We start from the raw sequence: 22,509 nt of genomic DNA, 5'->3' as shown, positions 1-22,509 counted from the left end.
CAAAATAACCTTCAAAGGGCAATGGACATTAATACATTCAACAGCTAAAGTTAAAAGTCATACTGTAAAAATACAAAATGTTACAGATTGGACTAGTCTGTGTATAGTTTTTTGGGAGTTTTTATTGAATTGACAATTTTATACCAAGAATCAAAATATTTCCAAATATATCTATTTGGACTAGAATACAGGCGGTCCCCTACTTAAGGACACCCAACTTACAGACAACCCATAGTTACAGACGAACCCCTCTGCCCACTGTGACCTCTGGTGAAGCTCTCTGGATGCTTTACTATAGTCCCAGACTGCAATGATCAGCTGTAAGGTGCCTGTAATGAAGCTTTATTTAGAATCTTTGGTCCAATTACAGCAAAAATTTTGAAACTCCAATTGTCACTGGGACAAAAGAAAAAATTTGTCTAGAACTTCAATTATAAAATATACAGTTTCGCCTTACATACAAATTCAACTTAAGAACAAACCTCCGGACCCTATCTTGTATGTAACCCGGGGACTGCCTGTAATATATTTCACAGCAGTATACAGTATCATTATTTCCCTTCGCATTCCTACTGTGTTATCTTCAAAACATTCCGAAAAACTATTTAAGAATAAAAGTATAACATGTCTTCAACAGACAGTTATGTGTCTTTTCTACTTTTCTGAGAAAGGTAAGTTTCTTATACCGAATAACAAATAGTGAAGGTTTTCCTGTTTGTTCCTAGTTTGCCATGTAACTCATGTATATTGGCATCCTGGTCTTAGTGATGCAGCCCAGGGGGATGTCACTCACTGTGATGCTGATGACATCAGGCACTGAACCTTATCCATCACTTTTCACTTGTAAACAGTGTTGTGCTTAAGGCCCCACTGAGCACTGCATGGGCCTAAAATTCTCTTTTTACTATGTTTATTTCCAAATTTAGATTTACAGTAAATCTCTTTTGTGACTTTTTCTAAGATCTGAAAATCTTACATGTTTAAATGTATTGACGGTATGCTAGCACTAAAAAACGGTGGTGGGGGGAAGTTAAGAAATCATTCAGTGCTACCAAAATTACGTTGTTACAAAATAGCCATAGTGGTCCATAATAGTGGATAATAATAATAATTTAGCGGCACTCAAATTATAAGTGCATAGAAAATTATTCTGTCTGACCTTTTAATGTTACTGCTCATATGAGAGTATACAAGCTAAATATATCAGTGGTCTAAAAAAACAATTTTCACTTTGAAAATGCTTAATAGTGTTCCTATTTATTTAACTATGATCGAGAATTGCTTTTGAGGGTTTTAAGCCCATTTAATGTAACCTGTGCTGTGCTTTGAAAAAGTGATAATGGATTTCATCTTTGTTTGAAGATATTTACCATTAATCACTACTTACATTATCATGACTAGAGTTCAAATGTGAATAGGCGAAATAGGAGTACCACAGAAAATGTATCATCTTATTGTTTGCACTCCTGTCCTTTTGTACTAAATATCTGTAAAAAATCATACAGAACATAATTTATTGTCTCAGAAATTATAGCTGCTCAGCAATAGTGTGAATATTGATAAAGCTGCTACTTATTCCATGGCTTACTTTGCACATCTCAAGTAACATACTTCTGGAATAATATCAGAGTCCTAATTGAAAGGGGAGGCATAATATAAGTTTAATATCATTTTAATGAAGCATAAGTGAAAGCAGGCAGGGCCTTGAAGTTACATTTGAATGCTTTTCACTGTGCCTATTTCAATATTAACCCAAATTTTAGCTGAAAAAAATACTTAATGTTTATAAAGATGTAGTTCTTAAGTTCATTAAGTTGACACTTTCCAAATGTAGGTCTAACTTATTAAAAAGAATAAAACTACTTTGTACACTTTCAGTTGTGATTTTACTATTCTTGTTCCTATGCCTTGACCTCTAATTAGAGACAAGTATGGCCTTACAGTTTTAGTTCTGATTCTTTTACAAAAAGGTAAAAGTTTAGCATGAAATATCAATCCAATCTACAGTACAGCAACAGTAAACATATCATAAATTGCCATAAGGTAAACTCTAAAATTGTATTTTGTGCGTTCTCTGATTTTATTGTTCATAGTGATGACTAAATGTCATTGGGAAATGCCAGCATTGAGTCAATTAAAAGTTTTGTATGGCTGCAGGTCCACCAAGGTTGTCCAGGGCAGATTGACAGCGGATGACTGATGCATATAGAAATACATTTATACAATGTGTAATACCTTCCCACATTTACCCAATAACTCTATAATAAATGAACTGATAGGAATGTTTGCATCCATCAGTATGAATAGTCTACTAATAATATTTCTTCATAGGCAGCTATAGACATGTGTAAGATATAGCATGCCCAGAAAAGTTTCTCCGCTCTTCATAATTTCAACATTTTCTTCTATAAATGTGTTGAGTGGGCTCAATTTCCCTTGTATAATGGGACTTTTCTCTGCTCAATCACATTAGCCACTTTAAGAGACACATTAACCAAAATTATAGAAAGTGTGTGTTTATTTTTACAACATTGTGCTGCTCAGCATGTTATTTAGCCACTTTTACACTAGACCTTATTTCTAGTTACCAGTATTATTTGAATCTTCACACAATAATTTGTAGTAGTTCTTATCTTATTGTACTGTTTAGTGCTTTTACAATGGTACAATGGTATACAAATCATCTTTTGCGTTATAAATTTGCTTTTCTCTCATATGTGTTTCTATTCTTTGTTGTGATATATCTTTTGGAAAGATGGTATAAGCTATCCATTGTAATATGTGGCATTGGCTTTTTTTTTGTATTCATGGTCAACTAGATTTGTTGCCTACTACCATTCTAACTTCATCTGCAGTTAATACAGTCAGTCCCTGGGTTATGTACAAGATAAGTTCTGTAGGTTTGTTTTTAAGTTGAATATGTATGTAAATGGGAAAAGGTATGTTCATAACTCCAGACAAAATTTTTTCATATATTTAAGTGTCATCAAAACAAGTAGTCACACTAAAACTTTGTTGCAGACACCTTTCATAACTCTTATTGTTGATCATTGCAGCCTTGGGCTGAGGTGACCTCTGTAGAGTTTCACCAGTAGTCACAAAGGGCAAAGAGGTCCATTTGTAACTATGGATCATCTGCAAGTTGGGTGTTCTTAAGTCAGAGACTTTGTAAAATGTCCGTTAGTCTTATGTCATCAGTAAAATTTCCAGTACTCTCACCTCATGAATGAAATCTCCACAGCAGCTTCTCCAATTAATAAAATGTCCAGCAGAGTGCCCCCATTCATATAATATCCAGCAGAGTGCACCCATTAATATAATGTGCAGCATGTGAGCCGTTTACTTTGTAACGCTTGATGGTTTTTGCAACTGCACTTTCAAAGTTTTTCGGACTGACTGACCTTCATTTCTTAAAGTAATGTTAGCCACTAATTTTTTTCTACTTTTCGTTACTTTTTCTTTTCGTTTTTCTAGTCATAATACAAATTCTAACAGTCTTTTCAGTAGACTATCCATCTGACTTCTGCACAACACAACCGATGGTCCCAACCCCATTTATAAGGCAGGAAATCCCCCTTATTAAACCTGACAGGGCACACTAGTGATATGAAAACCTTTCCTGGTGACTACCTCTTGAAGCTCATCAAGAGAATGCCAAGAGTGTGCAAAGCAGTAATCAAAGCAAAAGGTGGCCACTTTGAAGAACCTAGAATATGACATATTTTTAGTTGTTTCCCACTTTTTAGTTACTTATATAATTCCATCATTTTAATGCCTTCCGTGTGAATCTACAATTTTTATAGTCATGAAAATACAGACAACTCTTTGAATGAGAAGGTGTGTCCAAACCTTTGGTCTGTACTGTATGTACAATCACCATTCACTATGAAGTGTAATAATTACTACAACACTACTGCATTTTCCGGGCCCATTGATAGAATGAAGTTAAAAGTAAAAGTATATTTCCTGTTTTGTTACAACCACAAAACCCTAAATTTGAAGCTTTTGCTTAGCAAGTGGCAAACCACAGGGTTAATGATAGTAGACTTGTGTATTTAAAAAGAAATCAACCTTGCCACAAAACCGGAGGATTAAAATTATATAACATCCAATTATTTATACACAGCCTAGAGATGTGTTTGACAATCTGCAGAAATGATTATAATCCCTAGCTTGTGGCTCTGTAGTTAATATATATTTCCAGCAGTAAATGTTCTTTTTATTATGAAAATCCAAACATTCATTTCTCTAGAAGTAGCATGTGGACCAAGAACAGGAATATCTTTATAGCTTGGTGCTCATAAAAGATATGTATGAAATATTTCTGACATCTGGGCTTAAAACTACAGTACTTATTAAAGGATACATCATCTGTTGCATAACGGGGTATCTATTATATCTGTATTATCCATTTGTCTCTGTTGTCAAAAATGTAACATTATCATAGTACAGTGTAGAGGCCTGAAATATTTTTCTCTGCTTCGTTTCCATAATGTTATTGTGTTGTTTACTGCTTCTTGAATTACATTTTTTTATGGTAAATTTTAAAATAAATAATTTAAACTTAACAATTTTAATGTAAAATGCATAAATTGCAACCCACCTCTTTATGCTCTGCCGCCAGACAAGATATTTTTATAGTATGTTCTACTATATTGGTGTTCCCTAAATTCTGGTGCTTAAAGCTCTACATATAGTTCTGCTCTATGGAAAGAGTGTTGGCTACTGTGTGGGCACGGTCACTACATTGGTTACCGTGTGAACACTTTTTTTACATGGTGCCTACGCCTGACAGACAGAACTCGATGGAATATAGTAGCACAGGGTGTAGCTTACTATTTACATCAGAAGATTTCTTCATTTTATTATATTTTTCATTTAGTTTTACCACAAGCAAAAAAATATGAGTGATATAAGTGATATGAAATGTTTCATCTTACCTTACGAGCACTTCTGCCAAGTTCCTCGCCATAGTTTGTACCCAGAATTTCAAAGTAGATATTTGGATTGTCACCAACTTCATTAAATTCCAAAATCCCTGTAAGTCCACTTACTGCACCCTTAAAGAAAGGAAACAAAAAGTTGTTTAGTGAGTACTTGCTTTGATTTAGTGATAATATATTTTAAAGCAATTTTAACAACAATTGCTTAAAGTTACACTGTAATTTAAACTGCAAGATTATCAAAGTGACTTATGCGGTAAGGTATATCTATTCCATTATTCAACTGTCTTCTCTAAGTTTAGACCTGTAATTTATCAATATACAGACATATTATTTGCGCACTTTACTCAAAGTCACACCTCAATCCGATGAAGTCATGCATCTTGACAAATGATAGGAGTGTCTAGTAAGTGCTTAAAACATTTACTGAAGACTTTTTTTTTAACCACTTGCCACAAACAGGTGTATGGAGAGTGATCATGGACAAAGCCCTCCCCATACAGACAGGGTGCTTGCTGCATATTGCAGCAAACAACCAGCGTTAACGTGTGCAATTGCTGCTGTCACCAATCGTGCATGTTAACCCTTTACACGATGCCAGCGGTCATTTCTGAAGATCGGTCCCTGTTCCCATTGGACTATGACACCAGACATCTGTGCCTTCTGCAGAATTGATGTTACCTGGTGTCAACTGGGGGTTGGCTCCCTTAAGGCTAGTTTTTCCCAAGGAACAATTTGTAGATTTACTCCCATACTTGGTATAAGCATACTGTGATTTGGGATAAAAATGACATATCTTGCCTTAATTAGGTGTTATTAGTATGCTGAACTTCTGTACACAATGTTGGTGAGATAATTATGGTACTGTGTTAGCTGTATTTATCATATACAGCAACTTAAGTATTGTTTTCCCATTTTTGCCCTTTTTCAATGTGGCCACTCAGTGTACTTTAAGGAGCCTGACACCATTGAAACCTATTGAATGGTTTTGGTTTCACTATACTTTGCAAGTGGATCCATGTCTCTACTATTAGTGGTAAGTCCTACACTTCCTGATATGTATTAATGAGGCCTGTTAGATATCATACTGTGTAATCATGCAAATATTTGATTCACTTTTTGCACTGCACTGTATCACCTATAGCATACTGTTTTGTCTGATTTAATAAAGTTTCATTATTGCTCTGAGAAGGATTCAGCATTGTTTGTATAATGAGTTGTGACAATTGATTACCATGCTTTAAGTACTAAGTCACAAACACCACACACTGCTTGAGCAAGATTGTATTATGTAACAGAAATGTCACTATGGGCGAATAAAGCTAACCATTTTCACTTTTTAAAGAGAACCTGTCATCAGGAGCCCTTTTTCTGGCTCCCTGTGTCCTTATAGAGAATAGTGTACACATTGCTAAAGAGTTTTTATAGTAAACCTGTCTTTTAAAAAAAATAAAAATAAATCAAAGTTTACCTTTCTGTATACAGAGCTGTGTCCCTAGTCCCATGGGAGTGGGCAGTGAAAAGTGGGGCAGGCATGAATGACACCCTGAGGGGAAAAGCAATGGGGGGTATGGGGGACACGGGAGTTTTTTTAAATTTGAAACGATGCATGGTGTAGTGGTTTACTGAGGGTTGGAGGGAAACCACTCCTCACTGGCCACTCCCATGGGACTAGGGACGCGGCTCTGCATACAGAAAGGTAAACTTCGATCTAACTTTTTTTTTATTTATTTTTTTCCGAAAAATGTAGTTTTACTATTTCAGCAGTGCTGACTATCTATTAATTTATCTTTAGAATTAATTAAAAAAGCAAAAGTAGGTAGCACTCTAATGGAAAATAGAATAATCAAATTTTTAAATTTCCAATGTTGCTTTATCATAGAACATAGTTCTCTTGGTTAGAGCTTTAGGGGCAGCACCTGCTTCTTTTACTTTCACTATTTAATCATCTATCTATCTATCTATTTATCTTGTGCATGTTTATCTGTGTAGCAGTAATGTATTATCATTTCACATCGCATTGAATGTTTAACAGTCTACTTTATCTTATTAAGTGTAAATTAGAGCAAGAGCTTCCTCTTCAGCTTTCATTTGGCCAATAATGTAAATATATTCTGTTTAAAATTTTGTTAAAATGTTCCTGGCAATTGCTTCTGTTTGCCTTTCCAGTTTTAATTTAGGTAATAAATATTTCTCTCTGTTCCTCCATCAATAAAACATTATCTGTATTTGTATAATTATCATAACTGATATGCATATTACTGCAAGCAAATAGTAGAAGCCAGGATTATTTTACACTTAATTTGGGACATCATTTAAATTAAGATTTGTATGTCCCTGACACATTTCGTAATATGTGTTAGTAAACATACAGAGTACTTAACTTGCATAAATATTTGACTTACAAGTATGCAAATATAAGTATATATACAGAGAATGATAGAGAAAGAAATACTGAGAAATATAGAAGATGAATTGTGCATAAATATACAATATGGTGCACTTCTAATTGTCCAGTACTTTCAAATAGACAGATTCGCAATACAATTGAGATCCCAAAGGTAAATATACTATTAGAAAAGCTCAAATAATAAATATGGATGCCCTAATATTAACCTTCCCAATTAGGGATGATTGGATTGATCTCGGCATTATATCTATTTCACTAGATTAATCACAGTAACCTTAACCTGTCATAGTTCCCTATGGTGTCATCACCATGGATACACTGTCTATGGTAAGAACTATTGAAACACCTAAACACCTCAGAGTCATGACCCCAGCCCTTAAAGCTTTGAAAGTGATATGGTAATCTGCTTTGCTGTTAACTCTGGCTGGATATAAAATATTATTATTTTTCATACAGTGGGTTGAGAAGATTGCCGTTTTATTTTGTAAAGTGAATCGTATAATTTTTTTCTGTACTTCAGAATAGACTATTCCCTTTGAATTTCTGGAATCTATGGAAGTAAAAGATTTTGCAAGTTATTTTCAAGAAGATTTGATTACAATTTTAGAAATGTTGTACAGTAGTTATGCATCACTTTTTGTATTTATTACTATTTAACTGTAAATATATTATTAATTGAAGAACCAGAGGCTCAGCCAAGGCTGAGCTCAAATTGTATGGATTCCTTCTTTTCATTCTCCTTTTCTTCCCACCCTCCATTCCTACCTTCTTACTTTTCTTCTTATGTCCCTGCCTTGTTCCCTTTTATTTCATAATAAATTTGTATGTTGTTTAACTGTTTTGAACACTTTATAAAAACAATATGGAAATGAACCTGCTCCCATTCATCCAAATTTTTATATAGAAACCTATTAGTCATTATATAATATTGAAAAAGTCAAAATAATAATAATAAAAGAAACAAATATCTATCATATAAAAAAAGAATCATGAGATGAGTATCAATAGCACATTTCAAGGAGTATAAAACAGACATCTGCATGCGGTTTTAGAAGATTATGTGCAGAAAGTATGGAATTGTTAATAAATTGATATTAAAATCAACTATGTAATCAATGTTTTTTTACATCTTATAAGAAGATCTTTTTGTGTTAACTAAGTTCTTTTTGTGTCTCTCCTTTTAAAAAAAGTTACTTGCATCTCTGCAATTTTAACACCCACTGGCGAAAGACATCAGCAGTGCTTGTCTCGAGTCTGTAGCGACATGTTTTTTTTACAGTTTCAACCTTTACTTTCTTAAAGTAGTGCTATGCAGTGAATAGCAGAGCAGGCACTGCCCCTGTCTCTATACATCCAGCAGACATCTGCGGTAATCATAGATGGTAGGTCTGATTCAGACCCAGTACAGCTCTGATCAGAAATTTTCCCCTACAGGGAGTAATTTTCCCCAGTAACTGGGGCTCTTACAGATACTCCAATTACAGGTGAAAACTAGAAAGTAAATAATAAATTAAAATACGAAAAAATGTGGAAATGTACCTCAGGGGTCTTTTATGACCTCATTGGGAACATATAAAGTTAAAAAGCATACATACAATATTAATAAATGTTTTACCATTAATATTTCCCAATTAAATGAAAAAGTATACTATAAGAAACATCAGTAAAGTCACAAACAAATATATTTGCTGGCAAAAAAGGTGAACCTGAGAGGAGTCATTTGGTAAAAAAGCACAAAATCTCTTACAAATGCTGAACAACAAGTAATAAAAAATATCACCAAAATTCAACTCTTCCTTCAAAACAAGGAAAATCCATAAAAATGGGCTTCAGATAAAATAAAGAAAGGAACAGTATTTTCAATTGAAGATCACATAGAACAGGGTGGAGTGGTGTATGTGATCTTCAAATGAAAATACTGTTCCTTTCTTTATTTTAAGTGAAGCCCATTTTTAATGGATTTTCCTTGTTTTGAAGAGGGAGTTGAGCTTTGGTGACATTTTTTATTACCTATAAAAAAAATCACCATGGTTGCCCCATTTAATTAATAATAATAATTCCTATGTTTATATAGCACACACAGATTACACAGCTCTACACAGAGCTTGCCAAATCAGTCCCTGTCCCCATGATTCTCACAATCTAATCAACTTACTAGTATGTTTTTTGGAGTGTGGTAAGACACCGGAGGATCCGGAGGAAACCCACGCAAACACAGAGAGAAAATACAAAGTATTTGCAGATGTTGACCTGGATTGGACTTGAACCCAGGACCCCAGCACTTCAATGCTGTAGTGCCAACCACCGACCATATTGAGATAATTGAAAAACTGTAAAAAATTGTTCTACAATGTTGAAGGTATTGCACAAAATAAGGAAGTTAGGGCCAGTAAGAATTTTCTGGTGATTAGTGGCAATGTAGTTTCTACTAAAATGGCTTGACATGCGGTTAAAAGCAAAAGTAGAAAAGCCTAGGACAGGTAAGATCACATGTCATGGCCTGCAGATAGCTGATCCGCGAATTGGTGAAATTGAATTTTTGAGAAATCTTCGTTGATTTAACTCAGTACAAACAATAAAAAGAAAAGTATATAAGGAAATTATTTAAATATAAGAGAAATAATAATATATAGATGAAAAGCCCCTAAATGGGATTTTTTCCCCTCCTCAAAAAGAAACTACTTTAGCCAAAGGAAAACAAAAAAATCCAAACCTTGGGGATTGAACATATCTTTACAGTAAATGCAGCTCCTTATAAGCCAGAGGCAAACTAAGGATTGTATCTTGTCGGTTGTTACATTTTAATGAGCATCAAGAGGTACAGATAGTGTATGTAGAGAATTGTCACTAGTTTAAAGCTGTTCAGTCTAGAACAAACAACTTTATTTTTCATTATTCTGTCTTATATTTGTTTTTTCTTTTGAATTGTGTGATCTCAGTGTAAAAGTGTATTCAATAATAAGAAGTATTTTTTATGTTTTTTTACATGTTATTTCAGAATATAAAATCAAGAATTTGAGATATTACAGAATAGATACCTCAAGCAAAAATACTAAGCCCTTAGATATGGTTATCTCCCTCAGTATACATTCATTAATTACAAATGTGATAGTAAAATGTTTTATTTACAATCATTTTTATTTAGTAGATATTTGTAATTTAAAGTGCTATATATTTTTCCCAGTTGTAATTAGTTTTTTTCTGTTCTTTTTTCTGTTTTGTATATCTCACATAATTTCCTTAATATATAAGTAGGATACACATTTTTTTAAGCAGAGAAGTAGCATATTTTAAAAATGTAGGCTTCGTGGGGAAGAGTCATCAGGGAAAGGAAGCCTTGGCCAGCCAAATTTACCACCTGAAAACAAAAAAGTGTAGAAGTGTGAAAGCAGCTTTGAGATCTGATTAATAAAGCATGCTATCTTATTCTAGATTAGGTAATTAAGTAGGCCTAAATAGCTGTATCAGGAGTAACTATGATTTAGGCACAATTAGCACAGGCAGTCCCTGAGTTTTGTTCTGTAGGTATGTACTTATTTTGAATTTGTATGTAAGTTATAAGATTTTATATTTAGCTCCAGACAAAGTATTTTTTTGTCTCTGTGACAATAGGATTTTTGTTATCATGGGAACAAGGATGAACAATATAGCTTTATTGCAGACACCTTAAATAACCGTAATGTTGATCACAGCGGCCTGGAGCCAAATTTCAGGTAATTACCAGCACCCAGAGATCTCCACCAGAGCTCACAGTGGACAGAGAGGTCCATTTGTAACTATGGGTCACCTGTAAGTTGGGTGTTCTTAAGTTAGGGGACTGCCTGTAACTGAAGAAGCTACTGTATTTGACATGTATGGCCACCTATATTTTGTGTTAAAGTCAGGGCAGGTTGGATGTAGGTTTTCTGCAGTGGAATCATTAGAGTCTAATTTGCAACAACTTAAGCAAGCAAGATAGTGGAAGTGATCAGGGCATACAGCAAAATAACAGCTTAAACTGCTGCATACAACCTATGTTTTCAGAGTATGGAGTAATTCCATCCCACCTGTCCCTGACCTGTACCTGTCCCTAAAAATACACAATGTAATCCGTCATCATGGATCTCACCAATTAGCAGCCCCCAAAGTTTCTTCTTCCAAATTTACTTTCAACTTAAGGACTTATTCAAGGACCCTCTTGAAATAAGGATCCAAATTATAAAAAAAAACTATGAACGGGTATTTAATTTAAAATCTGAGACCACTTATAAATAATAAAATTTCCCCCCAACAGCACTGGGAATTTCTGGAGAATTTCTGAATCTCTATCATTAATAGATCTGTATCCCTGTTGTTGAAAAATTCCTGGACATACTAGATTGGCAGCCGAACAGCCCATCCACTAAATTGACGCCAATGGCTGTTCGGCCACCAATCAGCATCCGCTCATCTCTAGTTACCACCAGGTTCAATGTTTTTTGACATGTTAAATTAAAATATTAAGTTAATACACCATGTATTGTTGCTTTTCTTCTAAATGAATGTATGCTGCATGTTTTATTAGATTAATGTCCTATTCAATTTCTTGTTTTGCTATTTTACTTCTATCCTCAGGAATATCTAGCTCACATATTAGCATCACATTAGCATTTATCAAATGCACACAAAAGAATATTTCTGGAGTAGAGTGTTATGTGAATTTACTGTCAGCATTTGTTTTAGTGTTTTACCCATTCATTCATTAGGTAGGAAAAAATTCATGTACTTAGAGAACAATTAACTGGGAGATGGTGAGCAATTAATTGAGGCCTAGAAGCAACTAATGAGACAAGAAGATACAATTCATTGGGGTTGTTAGAAATTAATGAAAACTTTTTAGAAATACTGTAGCTAATAATTGGAAAGCAGTTTAATAAAATTGACTGTATTTTTTGGACTATAAGACTCATTACAAGATGCACCCCATATTTGGACATCAAAAAAAGGAAAAATATATGTGATTCCTATAAAAAATATTTGGAATATTTGTTGGAACAATTCTGAACAAGTACAGAGACTTTGGTAGTATTACCATCTTGAATGAGGCAATATGTCCAAACCATGTTAATTAACCCCTTAACGCTGAAGCCACTTTTCACCTTCCTGACACGGCCCATTTTTTAAAATCTGACATGTGTCTATTTAAGTGGTTATAACTTTGGAACACTTTAACATATCCAGTTGATTTTGAGATTGTTTTTTCGTGACACATTGTACTTCATGTTGGTCAAGAAATTTTATCAATATGTTTGGTATTTATTTATGAAATAAATGGAAATTTGCCAAAAATTTTGAAAAAAACTATGTTTTCAAAATTCAAAATTTTCTACTTTTTGGAAAGTTAGTCATATCACTAAAATAACTTGATAACTAACATTTTCCATATGTCTGCTTTAACTTGGCATCATTTTTCAAAAATCTTTTCCTTTTTTTTAGGATGTTAGGAGGCTTATAACTTTAGGTGCAATTTTTCTGATTTTCACGAAAATCATCAAAACCTACTTTTGGAGGGTCAGTTTAGTTAGAAGTGACTTTATAAGGCCTACATGATAGAAAACCCCCACAAATGACACCATTTTAGAAACTACACCCCTCAAAATATTCAAAACAACCTTTGGGAATTTTGTTAACCCTTTGAGCGTTTCATGAGGGTGAAAGATAAATGAAAGTGAAATTACAGAAATGTAATTTTATCTTACAATAGATTCATTGAACACTAAAATTTGCACCTTCACAATGGGTTAAAAAGGAAAATGCATTTTACAATGTTGAGGGCAATTCCTCCTGAGCATGCCAATGCCCATTTTGTCACTGTACCCTGCTGTACGGGCACAGGGGGGCACTTGGAATGGAAAGAGCGTTGTTTCGTTTTTGCAGGGCAAATATGGCTGAAAAAGTTTTCATGTGTCAGGATGCATTTGGAGAGCCATAATGGTACCAAAACAGAGGAAAGCCCCAACAAGAGACACCATTCTGGAAAGTACACCCCTTGGAGAGTTTAGCAAGGTGTAATTTGTGTATTTGCCCAAACAGGTGTTTGATTCAATTAGGCCCCAAAAGGGAAAAAAGGTGAAAATGTTCTCAAAAAAGTCACTTTTACCCCAAATTTTTGTAAGCCACAAGGGATAAAAGATGAAACAACTCCCATAAATGTGTAAAACTATTTCTCCTAAGCACAGAACTGCACCACTTTTGCATATAAAGTGTTGTATGGGTACACAGTGGGGCTCAGAATGGAAGGAGGAGCTTTGGCCTTTTAGAAGCCAGATTTGACAATCATCCATTACATGTGTCAGGATGCATTTGGAGAGCCCTAGTGGTACCAAAACAGAGGGGAACCCCAACAAGTGTCACTATTTTGGAAAGTGCACCCTTTGGAGAATTTAGCAAGGTGTAATATGTGTATTTTCCCCCACAGGTGTTTGCTTCAATTAGGTCCCTAAAAGGAAAAAGATGGACATTTTGATTTAATTAGGGCTTAAATAGGACAAAGGTGAACATTATCTTATAAAGGTCATTGTACCCCTAATTTTTTGTAGCCACAAGGGATAAAAAAAATGTAATAACCCCCCAAAATGTGTAAACCTATTTCTCTTGAGTGTAGAAGTACCCCACATGTGTATATAAAATGTTGTATGGGCGCACAGTAAAAGGAAAGGGGGAGGTTTGCCTTTTAGAAGCCAAATTTGACAGAAATGTTTGACATGGATTTGGAGAGCCCTAGTGGTATAAAACAGATAAGAATCCAAAAAGTGATCCTAATTTTTGAACACACACCCCTTAGAGAATTTTGCAATGTGCAATATATGTATTTGCCCCTACAGGTGAATGATCCAATTAGGCCCTAAACATTAAAAAGGTGAAAATTTTCCTATAAATGTCACTTTACCCCTAATTTATGTAAGCCACAAGGGATAATATATTAAATAACCCCGAAAAAGGTGTAAAACTATTTCTCCTGAGTGTAGAAGTACCCCACATGTGCATATAAAATGCTTTATGGGCGCACAGTAGAGGAAAAGAGGGGTGTTTGTCTTTTAGAGGCCAAATTTGCAAGAAATCCTTCACATGTGTCAGGATACATTTGGAGAGCCGTAGTGGTACCAAAACAGAGGAAAACCCGAAAAGTGACCCTAATTGTTGAATGTACACCCCTTGGGGAATTTAGCAAGGTGTAATATGTGGTGTAGTGTAATACACGTGGTGAAATGAGCATTTGAACATACAGGTGGTTTCCAAATACGATGTGCGATGGAGTCCAAGATGGAAATTGCAATTATTTCTGGAACGTTCAGTGCCCGTTATGTGGCGCCCCTTATGAAATAATGTGGAGGGGTATAGGGAGCAACGTGACATAACAGTTGTTACAATTATTCATTTTACTGAATTCACAACAGGTTGGGCGTGAATTTTGAATGTGTTGCGTATAAGGAGGTAGAATAGACCAGGGGACCATCTAAACTTTTGTCACACTTGGAGTTGTCGCAGGTCTCTTAGTAGTATATAGTGTCCATCCTTAGTATATAGTGTCCATCCTTAGTATATAGTGTCCATCCTAACTCCTCTTTTGGAACAGACTCTTTATTGAGTCCTACCATTAGAAGCAGCAGAATTCACCGGGAAAATGCTGTCCTGGCAAAATACAGGAACATCTAAACCAGAGGTACAGGGGCCACGTCCTTCTTGTCCCAATATTAGTTTCCTAATATCTTCCTCTTGAAAACGGAGAAATGATACGGCAGGACCTGCACATTGGAACAGCTCGTAAGAGTTGTACAGCGTAATCTGTACAATGTACACGGCCAGCGCTTTTGTACCATATCTTCGTTTTAGTAGGGAAATTATCGCCAAGTGTTGCTCTTATTCACCCTAGCGATGCCCATTGTGACGAATATTGCTGCTTTTAGCTGGACCAAATCGACCAGCCAATAGCGGCAAACATGGACAGAGGGGGGAAACAAAACCCCTCTGAACCACAAGGCACAATTGGTGGCTGTCAGGAACAGCCGCCACTCTGCCCCGATCACCGTGTCTACAGACATGGTGACCGGTATTACTGACGTCATAAGTAAATTCGCTGCTATTGGCTCGTCTGAATTGATGAGCCAATAGCAGCGATAATAAACTGGGGGTGTGTGGGGGGGACATAACCCTTCTGGTCCATGGGGCAGGATGGATGGCTGTTAGGATCAGCTGCCATCTTGCCCCGATCACTGTGTCTGAACCGTGTTGGCAAGTCACTACCCGCCGCACCGTTCTATTACAACGCGCGTTGGGAATAGGCTATACAATCTTTATTTTTTAAGCAATTTAGACAAATAAGGGCTTATTTTTTGCGAGACGCGATGCACTGTAAAAAAAACTTTATTTTAGAGGGTGTTTAGCTTATTGAAGCAATTTTATTAACTTTTTTCGTGTGGAGGAAAATAAAATCATCAATTCTTGTTTTGGATTTTTAGCATTTTTGAGGGGGGGGGGGTTCGCTGTAGCATAACAATAATATATTATCTTTATTCTACGGATCACTACGATTACGGTGATACCTCATTTATATAGTTTTATTTATATTTGTCCAATTTTATTGAAGGAAAACTAGAATAGAAAAAATTTAATTTGTTTTAGTATTGCCATCTTTATAGCGGCATAACTATAGTATTTTTTGGTTGACGGAGCTGGTTGTGAGCTTATTTTTTGCGTGACAAGTTGTTCTTTTCAGTGGTATCATTTTGGCGCTTGTAACTTTTTCGGATCACTTTTTAGAACATTTTTTGTAAAGCAATTTGATAAAAAGTTTTAATTTTTGACAAGTTTTTGGGTTTTTTTTTTACCACGTTCACCGAGCGGGTCCAATTATGATTAGGATTTATTGTACAGATTGTTACGGACACGGCGATACCAAATAAGTGGGGTTTTTTTGTGATTTAGTGTATTTTATACTTTATTACTTGTGTAAAGGGAAATGTGGTGTTTGGGGGGACTTTCACTTTCTTTTATTATTTATTTTTATTTTTAAAAACCTTTATTTATTGTTTTAACTTTTTTTTACAGGTAATGACATCTAAGCTTGAACAAGTGATCTTCTGATCACTTCTGATCATCCGGCAGGACCCGGCTTCCGGATGAAGATCTCGCAGCCCCGGGCACCGGCAGTCCCGGGGCTGGGATCGGAGCAGCGGACCCCCCCGGTAAGCGCCGCGGGGGGGGGGTCCGATTCCCTTCAGCTTGCATTTAAATGCCTCTGACACGCCGCGGTCAGCGCGACCGCGGCGTGTTAGGGGTTAACACCCGCGATCGGAGAGGCAGGTGTCGGCTATAATATATAGCCGACACCCGCAGCTTCTGGCGCCGGCTCCGTTCAGGAGCCGGCGCCAGAAGCATGACGTAATAATACTGCATTTTGCGGGAACGCACCTCCCGCCATGCAGTATTATTACGTCAAATGTCGGGAAGGGGTTAATGTCTTAATATTTCCTATATAGTGCATTGATGCTGTTAGTTATAGGTGCAAAGTTTGATTCGTACAGTTCCTTGGATGAGTATGTAATTTGGTATGTTAAATTTTGTGCTAGTCTACTTTGCTAGTCTAGTGTGTATTGCTGTCTTAGTGTGCCTAGTTCTGCATCTGAGATTTTAACTGGTAGTATTTGTGATTTGTTGGTGTTAATTTTGTAATGTGATATTTTCACATATTCCTCTAGGGCAATGGTGGCGAACCTATGGCACTGGTGCCAGAGGTGGCACTCGGAGCCCTATCAGTGGGCACCCAGGACATCACCCCAGAATAAAGTTCACCAGACAGAAATCAAAGAATCTGACTGCAGAACCTTCCTACAATGATAGATGAATTTGCCCTCCTCCTTTCAACTGCGTTGGTGTCCTTGGGAGGCTGAAGGATTGAAAGTTGTCAATGAACAAGGAGAAATACATTACTTCTTAAATTGCTACGCTGGCACTTTGCATTAATAAGTGGCTTTTGGTTGAAGTTTGGGCACTGAGGGTCAAAAAGGTTCGCCATCACTGCTCTAGGGTCTTGAATAAGTGTAAAAGGGATGTGTCAGAGTCTGTCATGGATAAAACTATGTCGTGAGCAAAAAGTGCTATCTTGTGTTCTTTATTCCCTACCTTGATTCCTGTAATATTGGGGTTGTTCCTAATTATTTCCACTAGTGGCTCTAGTGTGAAAAATGGGGGATATGGGGCAGCCTTGTCTTGTTCCATTTGTGAGTGTTAGTTTTTGGGAGAGGGTGTTGTTTGTGTATACATATGCTGCTGGGTGGGAGTATAGTGCCTTAGTTGTGTATAATATTGGTCCCATTATTCCATAGTTTGTTAGGGTATGAAAAGCGTTGATTGTGAGAAATGTTGTGGGTATATTATTGATATTGCAGCGTTGTAGTATGTTTATTAGTCTCTAGTATTGTTGGGTGCTTGTCTCTTGGGAACAAAATCTACTTGGTAATTTTTTATTAAATGTGGGAGAATACGTTTAAGTCTGTTGGCTATAATTTTGGCGGACAGTTTTATGTCCATGTTAAGTAAGGAGATTGGTCTGTAATTGAGTGTGGTGTCTGTTGGTTTGCCTGGCTTAGGGATCGTGATTATTAGTGCAGTCAGCATCTCTTGGAGGAACGTTTCTGTATTGGCCGCTAAATTGAAAACTTTCTGTAGGTGTGGTGTTAGTATGTGTGAGAACTGTTTATGAACTTTCTTTTTTCAGGCCTGGGGGGCTTGCTGTGTGAATCCTGGGGGTTTGATGTATAAGACCTTTCTGTGTGAGACATGGGGGCTTGTTGTGTGGGCTTTGGAGGAGCCTGCTGTGTGAGACTTGGGTGGCTTGCTGTATGAGAACTGGAGGACATGTTGTGTAAGACCTGTAGGGCTTGTTGTATGAGACATGGGGGTCTTCCTGAGTAAGGAGTGTGGGTATACCTTGGGAAGCTTGCTGGGTAAGATCTGTGTGGGTTTATTGTGTTAGGAGAGGGGACCAGATTTGGGGGAGGCTTTCTGTGTGAGGAGGGGGAAACAGATCTGGGAGGGCTTATAGAAGAAACAGATCTGAGAGGCAGCTTTGGCTTTGTGGGTCTCCAGTATTATAGTCAATTCTAGGGGGTCTCCAGTAATATAGCCAGCACTGGGGTCTTCAGTATTATAGTCTTCTTTGGGGAGTCTCCATTATTATAAACATCTGCCCAGGTCACAATTATTATATGTCGGATTTGGGGTCTCCGGTATTATACATGCCTTCTCTAGATAGGGGTCTCCATTTTTATTATCTGCTTCTAACAATCTTCATCATCATTAATATTGTCTGATTAGTACGCTCTATTTGTAGAATTGATTGGGCTATTAGTTCTTGAACAAATAGTATTGAACAAGTAGTATTATGCAGTTATGGTTTGTAGAGTGCCATCTAGTGCTGTATTGTGGCGGTTGCTGCTACATCAAGTTTCTGGTTACTAGTGCAGCTGAGTTGTATGACATTGCATCCCTCTGACCCATAAAGGTTGAATGTGATATTAGGATTATATTAGTAAGCTCCAAATTCAAAACAACCAATATGTATTTAAACCAATGACAACAATAGAAAAAAACATGACATCATCATTGTTTTTATTCATAAACTATCCATTCACCCCCTCATTCATTCATTTAGCATAGAGAAAGCCAGTGTACTAATTGATCAATTAGCAAGGTGATAGTCTGCAATTAATTAAGGTCTGAAAGCAACTACTGTAATTAGACAAAATGATTGTGGGTGATTGGTGGTGGTTAAAAACTAATGAAAAGTTTTAAGAATGAACTGACACTTAGGAAACAGTTAATTATTGGTTAATTGAGATTCAACAGCCATTTCCACAGAAATTTGATTCATTGTGCTGTTACTGTTAGTTGATAGCTGCCATCTATGCCATATTGATGAGTAAACAATATTTTTCCCAGTTAGTATTTTGATCTGGTTTCCATTCAGGGACCCGGACAAAACCAGGCCGAATGTATGGAAAAAGATGCATGCATGCTCTATCTTTTTCTTGGCAACGGTACGGTACGTTGACACACATTGTGTTCACTGTACCACAGCCGACGACATAAATGTATATGGAAGCAGGTATTGCGTTGCAAATTGTGTTGCCAGATATCCTTCCTCGAAAGTCCATGTGACAAGTTTTATTGTCCCAACAGGTTGGCAATTGACTTATTCTGAAAATGTATTTTCAAAATTCATACCACTAAACTTAAAGTCTGTGGTAAATATTTTTAACTTACAACAGGTATCCAGTTTAGGATTCAATACCTCAACATTATGGTGAACATTTTCAGTTTTATTTCTCAAGCTCTATGTTATCTGCCCGAGTGTCATTGAGTTTATAGTCCTTGAGTCCATGAGTAATACTCATATCAGACTGCCTTCACAATGCACATGGTACAATTACATGGTGTTCTTTGTACCCTGGTCATACTTTTTGGCTCCGTCTGCAGCATGTATGCCAGGGGTTTGACAGAAGGTTCTTCCCTCTCACACTAGAATTAAAATCTGCTCCGGTCAATAGCTGCCACAGGTTACAGTAAAAGGGGTCTTTCTTGCTTATTGTCCAGTTACATTGTTTAGTTAGCAGCAAAAGAGCAAAAAGTTGATTGTACCAGAAATTGCTTTTCTTTTATTCCTTGTACTACAGAAAAACAGTGTGTGCAAGGCTCACCTAGAAGCTCTTCCCGCTATGTAGGCCATATTACGGAAAACACATAGCAATATAATATCCATACACAATTGCCTCTGCTTTGGAGCTTGCCCCACATTAGTGTCCACAATACTTATACTGAACATACAGCCCTTGCTAAGCATTGAGACACTGGAAGGAATTTATCATTAAGCCAGCTCCTTACGACAATTCTATGGGGGTTATTTATCGTATGTCGGCACTCGTGCTCTTGTGCCACTGACGTGGCGCAGAGGCCCTGATAAATATGCTCCTATGTCTGTCTTTGATGTTCCACTGCAGTCAGATTCATTAAAGTAGCTTTAGCCCTTGATAAATCTGCTAGCAGTGTTTTTGGCTGTGTGGGTTATTTGTGACTGTTCTATGAAAAGTCACTAAACCGAAATTTGCCCCAAATCATAAATCATGATAAATCATGAAATAACAAATCATGAATTCAGTTCAGTTTTGTGAAAACCAGTCTATGCAAATAATGAATTTGGTGCATTTTAAAGTGACTTTGCACTGTCCTATGTTCATGTGGTGCAATGGAAAGTCGCCACAACTGCGCCAAAACAACGCCATTAAAGCACAATGTGAGATTTTATATACTAGAAGTGCAAACAGAATGTTAATCCCATGTCCATTCTATAGATTTAATGATGTAGTGTTTGCAGTGGAAAATTTTATAAACTCTTTGTATATATTTTTTTTGTTTTATTAGGGCGGTGACTTTGTATGTTACATATCTATACAGATGGATTGGCGGTAGATAAACATATACTCAGGAAATACAAAAGTAGGCAGCACTCCTCATTGGTAGTGAAAAAACTTGAGAAAGGCTAAATGGTCTCAGCCGAAACATTGTTGCCTGAGAGGAAATAATTGCCTTCAACTTAATTCACTACCTATTTTTATGTTTCCAAATATCTCTCAAAATAACTTCTCTATCATTTAAAAAGGAATAAACTTTTCATCAAATAGTCAAACTTCACTGGAAGAATGTAAGTTGGCAAATTTGTCATCTAAACTAATCTTATGGTTCTCCTGACAGGCACAGCTATTAGTAAGAGTAATGTGCATTTAAAATTAGGTGCCTTAGCTAGCATCATTTTTCCCTCTCATTGGAAAATAATGAAGATAAAAGATGGAGTAAAAGTTACCTTCTTGACAGTTTCCAACATAGATCGGCCTCCTTGCCAAGGCTTTGAGTTCTTCTTGATGCAGGTGAGGCTCGCCATGCTATGCCACTTTCGATCTTCCAGCTTCTTGTGAAAGGCATTAGCCATCAGGAGCACTGTGTCATATATATACAGGTTGGTGATCTGTAAAGGATTAGATATTGATCATCGGTCTCAGTTTCTGAAGACAGCTGACAGAACTAAGTAAAAATCATAACACAGTTGCTTCAGCTACTTATGAACTCATTGTCCTGCCACTATATTTCTCATCTGAAAGATCGTACAATGTTTCTATCTGAATTAGTCACACAAAGCTTTGTCATTTATGATGGAAGGTTCATTCACCATAACGTGCCAACAGCTTCATTCTCTATTGACCTTTCTAATTGTAATAAAAGAGAGATTGCTGCTTGCAAACAACAACAAATGGTATGTTTCCTTGAAGAGATTATGTTGTTAGTGGTACACCTGCTGCTTTTGAGCATGATATATATTTCTTTAGAAAGAAATTACACTTTGTACGTACTATATCATTCCATCAATTCCTTACAGGGATAGATGATAGATAGATAAATATACAGATAGATGGAGCGAATTCAATATATTATTAGGGAAAGTAAGTAAGCATTTCTTATATTCATTTCTTATATTCTGTAACTAGTAAAATACATAGAAATCCGTATTATTTAATAGACATCCTGTCCAATTAAGAGTTTTTTTTACATTTTATAAAGTGATGACTCATTGCTAGAATTTTTAGGTGTGTAACCAATTTTGACCCAATTGATCCTGAAAAGAAAGGCATGGCATTGCATATAGATCCTGGTAATCAGGGGTGTAACTACAGGGGTAGCAGCTACTATGAGGCCCGTAGGGTAAGGGGTTTCAGGCATTCGACCTGACACACTAAAGAATGTAGAATGTGCACCATTACATAGATGTTATATGCCCCATACAGAAGTCTGCTATGGGGCCCTGCGTCTCCCAGTTATGTTTCTTTATTACCAGGATTGTAAGGGGTTACATAGGTTTGACATCCTGAAATCATAAAATGATAGAAAGTATAAGTGATGGGGAAAAAAAAATCAATCTTTTATTGTAGAAACCACAAAACAAACTGCAATATGTATAAACATAGATTTCTTGAAGAAAGACCTTGTACATTGTAAATGACAATACAGATGAGTTAGTTCATTATTGACCCATTTCCTTGGTTTCCATTTCTTCATTTTCCTTTTGTTCTAGACCATTGACAACCATTG

At 36.3% G+C, this 22,509-nt stretch overlaps 1 protein-coding gene across 2 annotated transcripts in view; it reads right to left on the bottom strand.

The window, feature by feature from the left end:
• GRID2 (glutamate ionotropic receptor delta type subunit 2) overlaps positions 1-22,509 on the bottom strand; it is a 716,446-nt gene that overhangs the window by 275,893 nt on the left and 418,044 nt on the right. For both annotated transcript variants that reach the window (XR_011849003.1, XM_072117803.1), the window contains exons 7-8: positions 21,230-21,391; positions 4,941-5,060 (exon numbers count right to left, since the gene is read on the bottom strand). Coding sequence is in view for 1 of the 2 variants with exons in the window: in XM_072117803.1 (XP_071973904.1) it covers positions 4,941-5,060; positions 21,230-21,391 (282 nt within the window). In the remaining variant the exon portion in view is untranslated. The remainder of the gene's footprint in view (positions 1-4,940; positions 5,061-21,229; positions 21,392-22,509) is intronic.

This window comes from Engystomops pustulosus, chromosome 1 (genome assembly GCF_040894005.1).
Source record: "Engystomops pustulosus chromosome 1, aEngPut4.maternal, whole genome shotgun sequence".
Classification (NCBI taxonomy): Eukaryota; Metazoa; Chordata; class Amphibia; order Anura; family Leptodactylidae; genus Engystomops; species Engystomops pustulosus.
This window is presented reverse-complemented; position numbering and strand designations above follow the sequence as displayed.